The 13,693-nt window shown below is 37.3% G+C and overlaps 1 protein-coding gene across 2 annotated transcripts in view; it reads right to left on the bottom strand.

Moving 5' to 3' along the window:
- ATP2A2 (ATPase sarcoplasmic/endoplasmic reticulum Ca2+ transporting 2) overlaps nucleotides 1-13,693 on the bottom strand; it is a 45,167-nt gene that overhangs the window by 8,802 nt on the left and 22,672 nt on the right. For both annotated transcript variants that reach the window (XR_004754849.1, XM_035340882.1), the window contains exons 6-15: nucleotides 12,496-12,576; nucleotides 10,623-10,708; nucleotides 9,247-9,711; nucleotides 6,492-6,580; nucleotides 3,938-4,040; nucleotides 3,275-3,406; nucleotides 3,055-3,177; nucleotides 2,660-2,878; nucleotides 1,035-1,370; nucleotides 591-811 (exon numbers count right to left, since the gene is read on the bottom strand). Coding sequence is in view for 1 of the 2 variants with exons in the window: in XM_035340882.1 (XP_035196773.1) it covers nucleotides 591-811; nucleotides 1,035-1,370; nucleotides 2,660-2,878; nucleotides 3,055-3,177; nucleotides 3,275-3,406; nucleotides 3,938-4,040; nucleotides 6,492-6,580; nucleotides 9,247-9,711; nucleotides 10,623-10,708; nucleotides 12,496-12,576 (1,855 nt within the window). In the remaining variant the exon portion in view is untranslated. The remainder of the gene's footprint in view (nucleotides 1-590; nucleotides 812-1,034; nucleotides 1,371-2,659; nucleotides 2,879-3,054; nucleotides 3,178-3,274; nucleotides 3,407-3,937; nucleotides 4,041-6,491; nucleotides 6,581-9,246; nucleotides 9,712-10,622; nucleotides 10,709-12,495; nucleotides 12,577-13,693) is intronic.

Here is a 13,693-nt window from a genome sequence, read left to right as displayed (position 1 = left end):
TCTGTTCTCTCACATGGAGTTATCCATTTTGTATCACAAACGGCATTAAAGTTTTCAATGCTTTAAAGCTTACAAAAAATAGGGCAAGACAAATGCTGTATTTTATTTGGCTCTGGGAGAAAATATGCTTTGATGTAAGCAACAGTTAGGAGATGATTACTTACATTCTGTGGCACTGTATGACATGTATGACATTCTTCTGTAACTTGAGGTTTAAGTTACAGAAACATTTAAGTTGTATCTGTGGCTATGTTATCTGAAATACCAGATCTTGTAAGATTTTGTTCTCTAATTTTTAAAATTCAGTTCCACAGAGAAGTATTCCAAACATAGAAGTAGCTGTAAAGCATCTTAGCCACCTACCGAGCTAGAGTATTACATGCAATGCAACGTTTATCTTTTGTGGTATGCTGAAATTCTCCAGTAAATGCTACTGACCCTGGAAGTATACAGACCTCATTCCACACAGTCACAATGAGCCACTACCTGGAGAACCCGTTCCTCTGGTTTTAGTGAGAAATACTGGAAGTAAATAAATAAAAAAGGACTCGATCACTACTCTAGGCCAAAGAAAACACCAAAATACTTACCAGACAACTTCTCCAACATTGGAAGAGATCAAGTAACGGATGAACTGTTTCATGTTGTTATAAATTGCACGTCCTTCTTCCACAGCAGCTACAATAGTTGAGAAATTATCATCTGCTAAAACCATTTCAGAAGCAGTTTTAGCCACCGCAGTACCAGAACCCATAGCAATTCCAATTTCTGCTTTCTTCAACGCAGGGGCATCATTGACACCATCACCAGTCTAAAAGAAGAATTTAAAGTTGAAAAAGAATAGACACAAGAAAGGAATTTTGCATAGCGTTTGGCATTTTAGATCTTTACAAATCACTTCAGCACAGAACTATTGTAAGATGTAGTTCAGGAAAAAGCAGAAGTCCTGAACAAGGCATCAGTCTGACAGGGCATAATTTAGGTTTAAACACAGTATCTGCCTCTCAAATCAAGTAAAAAGGTCAATTCCTTACCATAGCTGTAATCTCATCAAAAGACTGAAGAAACTCCACAATTTTAGATTTGTGGGAAGGCTCCACACGAGCAAAGCAACGGGCATGGTGGCAAGCATCTCTTTGGGCAGCAAGGGAGAGCTCATCAAATTCACGGCCAGTAAAGGCTTTTGTAGACACATCTTCATCTTCCACAAAGATACCAATGCGTCGGCAAATAGCTACTGCTGTGCCTTTATTATCACCAGTAATCATAATAACTCTAATACCAGCTTGTTTACACAGCTTTATAGATGAAGCTACTTCAATTCTTGGGGGATCCAGCATACCCACGCAGCCAACGAAGGTCAAATTGGTCTGAAACAATAGAGCACTGAGTTTTAGCACAAAACCTGTAGACATCTGATGTTAGCAAAACACACATTTTATTTGCACGTTAAACATACACCTCAGCATAGCTACCTGTGTGTTCACTGCCATTCCCAATATTCTATATTGAGCAATTGGACACTGAAGCCTACATCAACTTGATGTTTAGCCAAAGCCAGTGTATTATGCGTGATACACCTGTTGTTTTCATTCTGGAAGGATCACCTGTTTCACCATGCTACGTTTTCACGGCGCTTTAAGGTCTGGCACTTAATTCAGACAGTGGGAGAACCAAAATGTCACATCTATATGCACATTGACGAGTAAGAGGAGGAGGGGCAGCATTTGGTGCTTTCGGAATCACAATGCTACATGGTACCACATGCAGAGACACATGGGAGGACAGAGTTAATTCCAAGAGCACAAGTGCACACCAAAACGTGATCCTGCATTTTCAAATCTTGCCCCAAATATGCTCGTTTCATTAGCTGTGATCTAATTGTCATCCTTGCAAATTCAACTTACAGTCAAGTCTTTCTTTTTCGCAATCAGAGCCAGCAGCACAGCGCACAAGCTAAAACTCACCAACTGCTGTCACGCCCCCCAACACTCCACCCCAGCCTAAGTCCTTGATACAGATTTCATTGGAAAATTACAGAGTAGCTAAGATGATAATCACGGACAGATCTTTCACAGATGACAGTATGGAGGAGGGGAAGTAAACCTGATCCTCAGAGCACAAAATGGTACTGAGGTTTCATCATAAAATCCCCAAAGGTCTTCGCAGTTGAGCAGCGTCAAACTAAAAATCATTGAAGCTGAAACCACAATGCACTTTTGGGAGGGTTTTTCAGTCTCTGAAACAGTTTACGCTGTTATGACCTTCAGGACTGTATGCATATATGCAAAACAGTATAACTTGTAGGTGGCTTTTTAGCTGATTTCTCCTGTTTTAAGCACATATAACCAGACATTGAGAACAAATGCAGATTTTTCTTTTAAACCCAAAATTAACTGGGAAAGAAAGGGGGGGGACAGTTACCAGAAACCACAGAATATTCAGATTTTATCCTTTGAATTTCTTCAAAGCTACGTATAATCTGTTCTACAAACTGACAATTCCCTCCATAGATGTGGCTAATTGTGTCTGACATCAAAAACAGCCAGTAAGACATTTGCAGCTTTAACTACCTGAAGAAAAGGGTCAAACATAAGGAGTCACCATTCCCCTGTTTGGGAGAGGAAGAAACATTAAAAGGACGTTTTACTGAAATTACCTCGTAGTTAATGAAGTTTGAGGAATCCTCAAGATTCATTTCTTCTTTTCTAGGTGGATTGTCATGGGTTGCCAGAGCCAAGCAACGCAATGTGTCTCTACCAGTTCCCCACTCTCTAATAACAGACATTATTTTCTGCTTAATTCCTGGGGTCAATGCTACTTTAGCATTTCCAACACGGACATGCGTACATCTGTCAATTACACCTTCAGGAGCACCCTTGCAGAGGCAAAAAAGAAAGAAATCTTAGTTAAAAAAAATCCTTCCCAACACAGCATTTGCTTAAACTACCGAAGTTCTTCATGTCCAAACTGCAGTTAGTTTGGCCTTAATTTCTATTGTTACGGAATGGCTGCAAAGATGGCATAAGTGCACTTCTCCAGCATAGAACTTACCTTAACAAACATCTTACTCATGGATGTGCGGCTTGGTTTGTTCGGTGTACAATAGACAGACATAGACTTCCTGTCTCTTGAGAATTCCAGAGTGAATTCTTTCTTCATAAGTTGTTTTATCACCTTTTAAAAATGCAACAGTAACAGTATGTTTAGATAATATATATATACACACACCAAAACTCACTCCCCAATAAATTCCAGATAAAAGAGTACTGACCGAGTTGCAAGCATTTGCACGTTCAATTCGAGAAAGTCCTTTCAAGTCTGTGTCAAATACATTCATCTTTTCAACCAGACAGGTAAGTGCCGTTTCTGTAGCTTCACCCACTTTTTCATATACTCCTTTAGCCTTTAGTTAACACAAAGCAAACAAACACAAGAGTTTACTTTAACCCTCAACTGGAACCTACTGGAGACAAAGTTCAAGTTTCGCAATGGGAAAAAAACGCTTAACAAATCTTAATATGGCTTATGAAACAAGCAGAACTATTTTTAAAAAGCAACTTTGAGGAGTCTAATTTGTAGAAGATTTCAAGCCTTTCCTCTCAATACCAGCAGAGAATGATGTCAGTATTTTATCAAGTATTAAGTCATTTTGAGATGTAGCAACCTTAAGGAGGCAAGGCAAAGCAAGATAGTGGCAGTGCATTCTCCATAGTAAGAGAAGTTCCAGATTACACTTACTGCCTTGGCTTAAGTTTCCTCAGTGTTCAACAAACAAGTCATTCCCAGAATTAATACTTAAGAAGACCTAAATACTCTTCCTTGAATAGAAGGGGATTTACCACTGAAAGGTATTACACAGACAGATGAGAACAAACATTTATCCTCATTCTTACACTCCCCTCTGTTCCAGGATATTTCCAGGATATGTACTTACTTCATTGTAGTCCAAAGAGGAATCATTGCAGAGCGCACAGATTGTTGCAAGTTCCACAAGGCCATCGTACTGGCTACATTTAATAAGTTTGTCATCTTTATGCCTTCCCAGAGGATGAAAAAGGGGGAAATTTATGTTAGTTATTTAGTATTAGCATTTCATGGTTCCCCTCTTTAAACCTTCTATTGTATTGCCATTTAGTACAATGCTTAGTAAGGAGGAACTAGAGTTCACCAGAGAATCTGAATATCTTTAAAGAGATGCAGTTAGTAGATACAATAAAAATAAATTTGATAAAGGTGAAATCTGAATTTTAGGTCTGACAGAAACGAGCAGAACAACATTACTGATGAAATTACTACCTGAATTACAAAGCCTTATCTCTTCCAGTGACAGTCATACAGCAACACAAAACAGAAGTAAAGAGTTCAGTGAAAGAAGAATATGAAATCACTATTACAGCATGTACGACTTGGAGGGGAGTTCCAAGGAAAAGGATACTGCCAGATACATTAGGAGCTTAACTTCCTTAGTCTCACTGCACAAACCGCAGATTTACTGCTATGCATGAACTGGACAGGGAGTAGATTTGGTCTTTGTAACTTCTTAAAAATTAAACTGTGCTGTATGCATATCTCCTAAACCAACGAAAAGCTAGGTCATTCACAATACAAATTCCACTAGCAAAGAAATACTCTTTTCTCGTAGTTATATACACTTAATGATGGATATCTGAGCTCTTTAGGAAAAGCAAAGGTACATTTTCCTGAAGCAATATACCATTCAGGCATCACAAATAAAAGGAACTTCTTTGCTTTCACATTTGGAAATGGATAATAAATGAACTCATTTTCTGTAGCATCAGCACACTTCTAGAGTAAACATAAAGGAATCATAAGAAGTGCTCAATGCTGTTATTTTTACCAGAATCAGCAAGACATAATTCTCATGTAACGGCTCTTATTAAAGCCCTCAAGGAGAAAAACGTCTGATAGAAAGAAATGGATCACTGCTCCATAAGAATGCTTAACCTAGCCTATGACGTCTAATTATGTAAGCTTTTTGTTCAGTCTCTTGTAGTACTGCAAATAGATTCAGTGTTGCATAATAGCGTATGAACAAAATGCATCTTAAAAAATAATCCTGCTTTAAAGTTCCATTTTGCATATAATCCTACAGTCATAAGCAAAATTTAGCAGCTCTAAACTCTTAAAGTTCTCAGCAGCTCTGTTTGTCACATCATCTATCACAGCTGGTACGTCCCGCTTTCACCTGCTCTGAACTTGCAGACAACCAGCATATTTGAATATCCCTAACTTGTTATACCAGCTTCCCCCCACCTGTTCCTTATCAGCAATCACAATGTCTGAAGTAACACAAGTACACATGGAATCAAAGTTGCTGGGGTCAGGTCTAGGTGAAGGTTTTTCTTAAGCTTCAGGTTTTTTGATTAGCTACAAGTGAAGAAATGCAGTCCACTAGCTTTTGCTGCAGTTCTTAACAATCACCATTACTTTCATGCACTCATTTTGCAAACTAGCATGCATGCTGTCAAACGGTTTAGAGCGTTTTGTCAGGCCTCAGGACACAGTCTCCTAACTGAGAAATCCATCACTAGAAAAGTTTATCAGTCACTACAAAATGCTATGTACATGAATGCAGTGCTACTCACACAGTTGTTCATATTTCCCCAGCTTTAGCAAGTAAAAATAGAACATTAACATACATTGATGACTCTTATAGTCACATTTGTCACCTCACTGAATTTTATTATTTCATTTATCTCTAATTCTTGAGAGAGCAGCAAAAGCATAATAGCTAGATGCTTTTCAGGATCTAGAGTGTCACCTTGTCTAATTCTGTCTGCTGAAACAGAAGCATAAGCATTTGACAGCAATTAGCTTTGAAACAAAAAGAGACTTGGGGAATTAAGATTTCCAGCTGCTGAGAACATTAATTTTGATAGCAGTTAAGACCATAAAGAGGGATAATTGCTACTGAGATTGAAGACTACATGAAGTCACAGGCCTGTATGTGAAACTCCATAAGGTCGGGATGTTTAAAGTAATTGAATCTAGTTCTAGTTTCTAATTCTGTAAAACTGAAGTGAGAAAAATATGTGAAAGGCTGGCCTGATAGAAAGAGGCTCTCCCTCTAGAATCAGAACCCTAAGATTCTAGAAGCTGTCAGGATGAACCATCTATCCCACTGGGAAAGACTTGAAATTGCTAAAGTAAAACAAATGGATCGTGCCTTTTCAAAGCTAGTGGGGTTTAATACCAGCTCAAATGCCACAGGCTGAGACAAACATCTACACCTGTCCAAGTACAGAGGCACCAAGTCCCACAAATTGCTGAGGGCAGGACAGAGGAATTTACAGTAAATTTAAGAAAGCTTCAGCACATTCATAAGATACTTAAAAAAAACTAGCTTCTCTGAGGCAGTTTGCACTCTCACTGGTTGAATTTTCAATTACTGAGTATTATACACATCACTTTGCAAGTCAAAGTAACAGTCAAGGAGTAAATAGACAAATATTTAATTTAACACTTACACTTCTCCCATTGGAGCATATGTTGAACCAGTTACAGTAAATTCATTCAGAGAACAGTTATCTCCATCTACTTTGTCCAGGACAAACATCTGAAATTAGAGTTAGAAGCGTTACTGCCTTTGAAAAATAATTAATGCATGAGATTTAAACCTTAAGTATGCAGGTACAAGAAGCAAGTCCATGTTCAGTAAACAAACTAGACAAATCCAGACAATACTTTGAACTTCACTCCCATACATGTTTGAACAGCTCCTTGTACTGAAGCATGAAGTACAGAACACAGCATTTCAGTTCAGAAGATCTTATTTGAAAACTCAATTGAGGCACAAGTAGATCAAAGAGCTAAAAAAAAGTCCTATAGAGCGTACACTTAACATCAGCTATTAGGACTAGACTAGTTCACAATCCTGACCATACTTAAGTTCTTCCTTGGCTTCAGACTCAGAAATTAATTCTTCTGTATATGTTTGAAGTAGCAGTTCCAATCAAAAGCAGTATGGGACAGCTTGTACACTGACAATTCTTACCAAAGCAAAAATACAAAGCATCTACAAATAACAGAAGCTTTTATATGTAGCAGGCAAGGTTTGAGGCAAGAGGCAGACTACAAGTTTCCCTTAACACCAGTGAAAGCATTTCCTACCCTGTTTCTTTAAGTCATTTGCAATGACTTAACCTACAATCAATCTTCACTGGTTGATTAGAACCATTCAGACAGCTCAAGTGCCCCTACAGCACAGACTGAAGTTATTTTCAAATGAATACACTAATTTGTGCTCAAAGACACACGCATCCGTTCATCTTTCCTTTGTTTCCGTTTCCATTCTAGGAGAGCTGCAAGCAGATTTAAATTGGTGAAAATGGAGATAAAAACATGGCACCAGAAGTTGTCATACTCTACCAGGACTAGCTGGTAGTAGAGGAGAAAGTTTCCTCACTGATTGATAGCATATTTTAACAAAACTTCTTATTAGTTGGTTACTATGAGCCATTTTGCTATACCTCATCTTAACATCTTAGTTTCTCCTCACTGCGCTGCCCTATGTTTTAGGCAAGCATATTCACAAAATACGGCCTAATGTTTAGGTCTGCAATGTCTGGAGTCCCTGCAATCTTCAAAGTAATTTTAAAAACCAAAAAGCTAAACAAGCAGATAAATTAACAGACCACAAAAGAGAATAAATGTGTTCTTGTCTGAGATAAGAGGGCAGGAGGACATTAAAAAAAAGACTTCAAATCTCCTAGAGAAACGTTGCTTTTGACTGAAATATTTAGGAAAAGTTTCCTTTGGACACTCAGGAGTTACTATTTACCATTATGAAAACTGTAACTCTAAAGGGAATTACTCTTGTAAAAATACTTCTTAAACTAGGTAATCTCTCTGCTTCAAGTGAAACTGAATACACAGTTTCCAGATATTAGGATTTTGCTGTGCTTTGCAAAATAAAGAAATTAAGGTTTTTCTGTAGCTGCCTGACCCAGTAAGTTGTACTTCTGGAGATGTAGAATATTTAGCCCTCTGAATAGAAGGAGTAGAGCATTTGAGTTTTTACGTAAACACATCTGAAGGTTCGTAAATGAGTTAACCATGAAGCCTTCTGCTTTTGGCATCTTCATTTTTGGCAGCTTGCATTTGGTGATGAAAAATCTCTGCAAAGACTAGGGCAGTTATGCAACTCTACTGCAAGTAACCTCCTCTGGAATACTGATGAGCAGCTGCTTTGTGTCTCTTAGGTATAAATACTACAATACTTAAGCATGTAGAATAAGTCAACCACCAATTAAAAAGAAAAATCAATCACATGAGAATCAAGTGGTTAAGGCTTATAAACTTTTGCCAAAAATACCAGTCTGTAGTGCTCAACATTTACACATTTGGAATTCTAACCCGATGTAATGACTCTGAACAAACATTTGATATCATAGATTTGCTATGCTGCTGAACATCTATAGTTATGAAAAGAACTTCATGTTTTCTCCATAAAATTCCTACTCAGAATATCAAGTACATGGGAAGCATGGAGAACTAGAAACATAACATGCATTGTATTAAGTGACTAGCTATAAAAATCTCAAATTAATCAGCACAAGAATGAATACTAGCAGAAAGGGAGGCGCACACATCACTTATGCTTACATAAAAGCGCACCATACGTTGAAGAGGACCCTGGCAGTGCAGGTGATGGGGTCAACAGCACCTCAAGTTGCCGGATTAGTCATACATAGTGAAACCAATACAGGGATCTACATCAGAGCAACAGCGGCTAGCGAAGATAACCAAATAAAGGTGGAAACAGTAGAGAAGATAACTCAGACCATCCAAGCTACTGCTAGTAAGCCTTTTTCTCATTGCTAAGCTTCTCCACCATTGTCATCTTCCTAGGTAGAGGTGAATGTTTTTACGCTTATACACATCCTACCACTTTCTGAAACTGGACAAATCATACTAATTGCCGGTAGTCTGACGTGCTTATAGAGAGCCAATAGGAAGCTACTTGCAAACAACCTTTCCTTCCATCAAATGTGGGTACAGCTATTTTTGACCATGACTAAATAAGGGAAGAGATAAAAGCCTTTAAACACTACACGCTGGAAAACTGAATTAAAAGTAGAAGTTTATCTTGGGAACATAAAGCAAGATTTTCATGACATGAGAACCAAAAAACGCCTGATCAAAAGAATTCCAACAACGCTGACTATTCAAACTGAATGGCTGAGGAGAGAAAGAAAAACAGAGCAAGCCAATTCAACATACCCTGCAGACTGACATCTGATTCGTGGTCAGGGTACCAGTCTTGTCAGAACAAATAACCGAGGTGCACCCCAAGGTTTCTACGGAGGGAAGACTTCTAACAATAGCATTCTTCTTGGCCATTCTGCGGGTTCCAAGAGCCAAGCAGGTGGTAATGACAGCAGGCAGACCCTCGGGAATAGCAGCAACAGCAAGAGCAACGGCAATTTTAAAATAATAGATAGCACCTCGAATCCAGGAGCCACCATGAACTGGATCATTAAAGTGACCAATGTTTATTATCCAAACTGCGATGCAGATAAGTGAGATGACTTTAGACAGCTGCTCTCCAAACTCATCCAGCTTCTGTTGGAGAGGGGTTCTCTCTTGTTCAGTAGCCACCATCTCATCACGAATTTTGCCAATTTCAGTGTTTACTCCTGTTGCAATAACCACTCCCATAGCTTTACCAGCAGCAATGTTAGTACCCTAATGTACATAAAGGGAAGAGAAAGCAACTTGCATTCAAACTGTAAACAGTTTCTTTTAATAAAGAAAACATAAACCAACACACACTTATACAAGGCCAGACTAAGAGAACATGTTTTAGTTAGGATATGGAAAAGGGAGAAAAGAAGAATGACATTCTCCCAGTATATGCAAGAGAATATTCCAGCATAGAATAATTTCTATTTACAAATTAGGCCCAATACAAACCCATATTGGTCTACTATAAGCATCAAAATCAAACCCAGCTGCTAAGTAAGCAGTACCTATTTCTCCTGGAATCTTATGTGGATTTGTTTTGTTTTAGCCTGGCAAGAACCAATCCTAATAATGTCATTTACTGTGAGTAATAGACATGCTCTGTGGGATTCTGTGTGAACATGTTTAATGTGACCAAGAAGTTCGGTTTTCTACAAGAAGTTCAACAGTAAGAGTTATTGAATGCCTTTCACACACATTTCCTTCAAACAAATTCCAAATCAACTCTGTATTTCTGTTTTATCAAGCTAGTTCTCAGTTTTACAAACACAATAGCACAATTCAGGTACGCATTCTTATCAGTCTTGAGAACGAGTTACTTTAAAGAAAGTAGTTAGGCATACTTTAAAAGTGCATGTACTCCAGCCTTCAAGACTTTCTTGTAAAGGACAAAAATGAATTTCCTCACATAAACTGGTTTCAACAAGCATCTTCCCTAAGGACAGCTTTTAAATACAAGTTACTTCTAACTTTTAATTCATTCCGTTTGATGCACATGGAGACTACATACATATGGCTCAGAGAATACAGCAAAGTCATATGGCCTTTAGATTCAGACTTTAAATTCCCCTCACTTCTGTTTCTCAGCTTATCTGTATTGTTTTGTATGTTTTAGAACTTTCAAAACAACTTACAGAAAATAGCATGTTCTTTTTGTCTTGGTTTACAGCACGAGGATCAGGTACAGGGTCAGTGTGCTTAATAACAGAGACAGATTCACCTAAAATGAAGATAATAGCCTTAAGAAGAGATTATACATGCATCATCTTGAGTCCTGTAGGGAATCAAAAGTTATAAACTTCAGTCCTAAAAAGACTGCGTGTCAAACTGCTTTCTTCAAATTATTTTAATTGTTTAAGTGAAACAGGAAATATTTCAACTGACCAAAGAATTGAACGTCTAGCTTTTAATGAAAATAAGGTAGGATTTAAGTAAATATTTTATAGGGTTAGAATCAACGAAGCATAAACCACGTCTTTTAAGAGATGTTAAAGTGTTCACATAGGCAGTCACTCCACTCCTTGCTTTAACATAGCAGGATCTACTGCGTCACAGATGACCTCTCATCATTATTTCACCAAGAAGTTTCTACTTCAGTGTCGTCGTGTGCTTCTCATGCATTCATGAGCGTTTGTTTTCTATGCATTGGAAGAGTTACATTCTCATTTAAATAATTACATGTTACCAGTTATGCATCTATTGGCAAACCTTGATTTTCTCCTTTTAACACTATGCAGCCATCTGTCAGTTAACTCCTTTAGCTGGAAATCTCTTCCATAAAAACCTTGAATGTCTCAATTTCCATAAACATCACACAGGAATACAAAGCTTCTTCTTAGTAAGAACAAATGTTAATTACTACATCAGATTTCAAAAAGAGTGGTAACTCAGTGACTGAAGCTAAAAGCATACCACTTTTTGTAAGCCCAAGAGAGCCAAAGCTTCCTACTTTTAAAAGGTTTGATGAGCATCTTAGACTTTAGTCCTGTTTTATTAATTAGAAGACTCAACCATCAACTTAAAATAGGCTGAAAAAATGTTTTCTTTTTTTTTTTTTTTTTTTTTTTTTAAAAAAAAGGATTTTCAGTTATTTAACTAATGGCAGAGAATTCATTATTCCCTTTATGCAAGCTTCCAGGTGACTACTTCTACTTCTTCCAGCTCTGATAGCTTTACAAACATGGAGTGTTTGTAACATAAGTAAGCTTGACCAGTGTTGTGCTATTCAGGATATGTACTGAGAAAATTTGCAGCCTGTTTTTCAAGATGAATTTAAGGATCAAAAATAAATTTTTGATGAATAATTTACTGTTTCAAAATTCAGAGCTAGTTGACATTTGTTATTTATGCTACCAAAACAGGCAGATAGATCTTCATGTTCCAGCTGAGAAAACTCTTATAACATGCTTGGTTGATTCCTAGCTTCTTTCCTATATTCAGAAGTACTGTTACTTTGTTTTGTTTTCAACTAATCTGAAAGTGCTCTAAATATAGCTCCTGCGCTTGAGAGCTAGTATCGGAAAACACATGAATGTTCATGGACAGAATTTCAGCAAATAAGGCTTTAGTAACAGCAATTTAACAGCTGCCTGTATTTTAGAAGCTCTTGTGAGAGAAAATTGATGTTACAGAAGACATTTAGCAAGATTTCCATACTTTCATATTCAAGCAGTGACAGGATGTTCAGACCTAGAAGAATGCATAAACTAGGAAAGAAATTGTTTCCCACAAGATTCCTGTGCTTCTTGATTACAAAAGATACCAAAAAGGTATTATAAATCTCAGAAAAAATTCATCCCACGACTGTGAACACAAGTGACACTGTCAACGCATTCAACCACTATCATTTCAGTAACTAGATCAGAAATACACTGCACTTAAGCGCAACATTGTAGTTCTATAGCTTCTGGCTTGTCCATGGTGAAAGAGTCTATATTATTCTAGAACAGTAAAAAAAAATCACTTCCAAATATATGCATAATTATCCAAAAGTCGTAGAACTCATACCTGTGAGAATTGACTGGTCTACCCTTAGAGTTGTAGATTTGATAGACGTAATTCTTATATCAGCAGGAACCTTGTCTCCAACTACAAAGAAATGAGTAAAACAAAGTTAAAAATTTATTTGGGTGAGATTTCTAACCAAACTATTAGCTTTATCAGCCAGGAAAATTAATTTTCTAGTAACTGTTTAGGTGATTAAGATTATTAACAGCTTCTTACAGATTTTGTGGTTTGCAATACTCTGATTTTGTGAGTATCCAATGTGCACTTCGGAAATTTTATGTTTGTCTTCAAGATCTCTACCCCTACCCAACCTCAAAGAAACATTTTGCAAATCACTGCTTTGTTTTTCTAATCACATGACTACATTACAGCAAAGGGAAAACATTCTCAGGAGAAAGATACCAATTTCAGAATACATAGCTACAAATTTTGGTTATTTATAAGTTGAATCAAGTTCCCTTTTCAGAAAGACCATCCTGGCCAGTTTTCTGGTTGTTTTCTTTATGCCCAAAGTCAGTTTTCTGTTCTCCAAAGATCAGAACATTATCCATGTTTATTTATCTAGAAACTGCTTATGCAGATCTGCTCTTTTAATGTTATCCTTTGAATACTGCCAGATATTTTAGAATTGAGAGCTAAATTCGGATCATAAACTAGCTTTACTTCTCAGTAATGCTACTCTATGAAATATACCACAGTCCAAATCCCCATGAAATTTTGGCAGAACTCTATGCTGTGTTTGTCATACATTTCTATTTTGTACAGCACAACACTGGATGAAAATAATAATAATAATAAAGAACCACCTCCTCTATTAAGTGTTTGAGATACCAAGGCAGCAGATGGTAGAAGAGTTAACAGCACACTCCTAAAGATGGCAGAGTGATGAAGTCAGCTGCCAGAGCCGCATGGCCAGTTTTGCTCCTGCATCTTTATCATCCCAGAATTAATCCTTCCATCTTGCTAGTTTCTCCTATCTAGAGCTTTTCCTATTTTTTAAGGAAAGTAAAAGAACTAAGCCTTGCTATTTTGTCACTACTTCAAATAAACAGTTGCATGCAAGCAACTTAACTTGCTAAAAAAGTGTATTGTCACATTTCTGACCGATGTTTGAGGGGGGTCTACATTCACACATCAGCATTTCTAACCAATGCATATAATCACATTTACTCCTAACGTGATTTAGCAATGCAGTTAT

This window comes from Oxyura jamaicensis, chromosome 15, assembly GCF_011077185.1.
Source record: "Oxyura jamaicensis isolate SHBP4307 breed ruddy duck chromosome 15, BPBGC_Ojam_1.0, whole genome shotgun sequence".
Taxonomy (NCBI): domain Eukaryota; kingdom Metazoa; phylum Chordata; class Aves; order Anseriformes; family Anatidae; genus Oxyura; species Oxyura jamaicensis.
The sequence above is the reverse complement of the archived record's forward strand: the minus strand, read 5'-3'. Positions and strand labels throughout refer to the sequence as shown.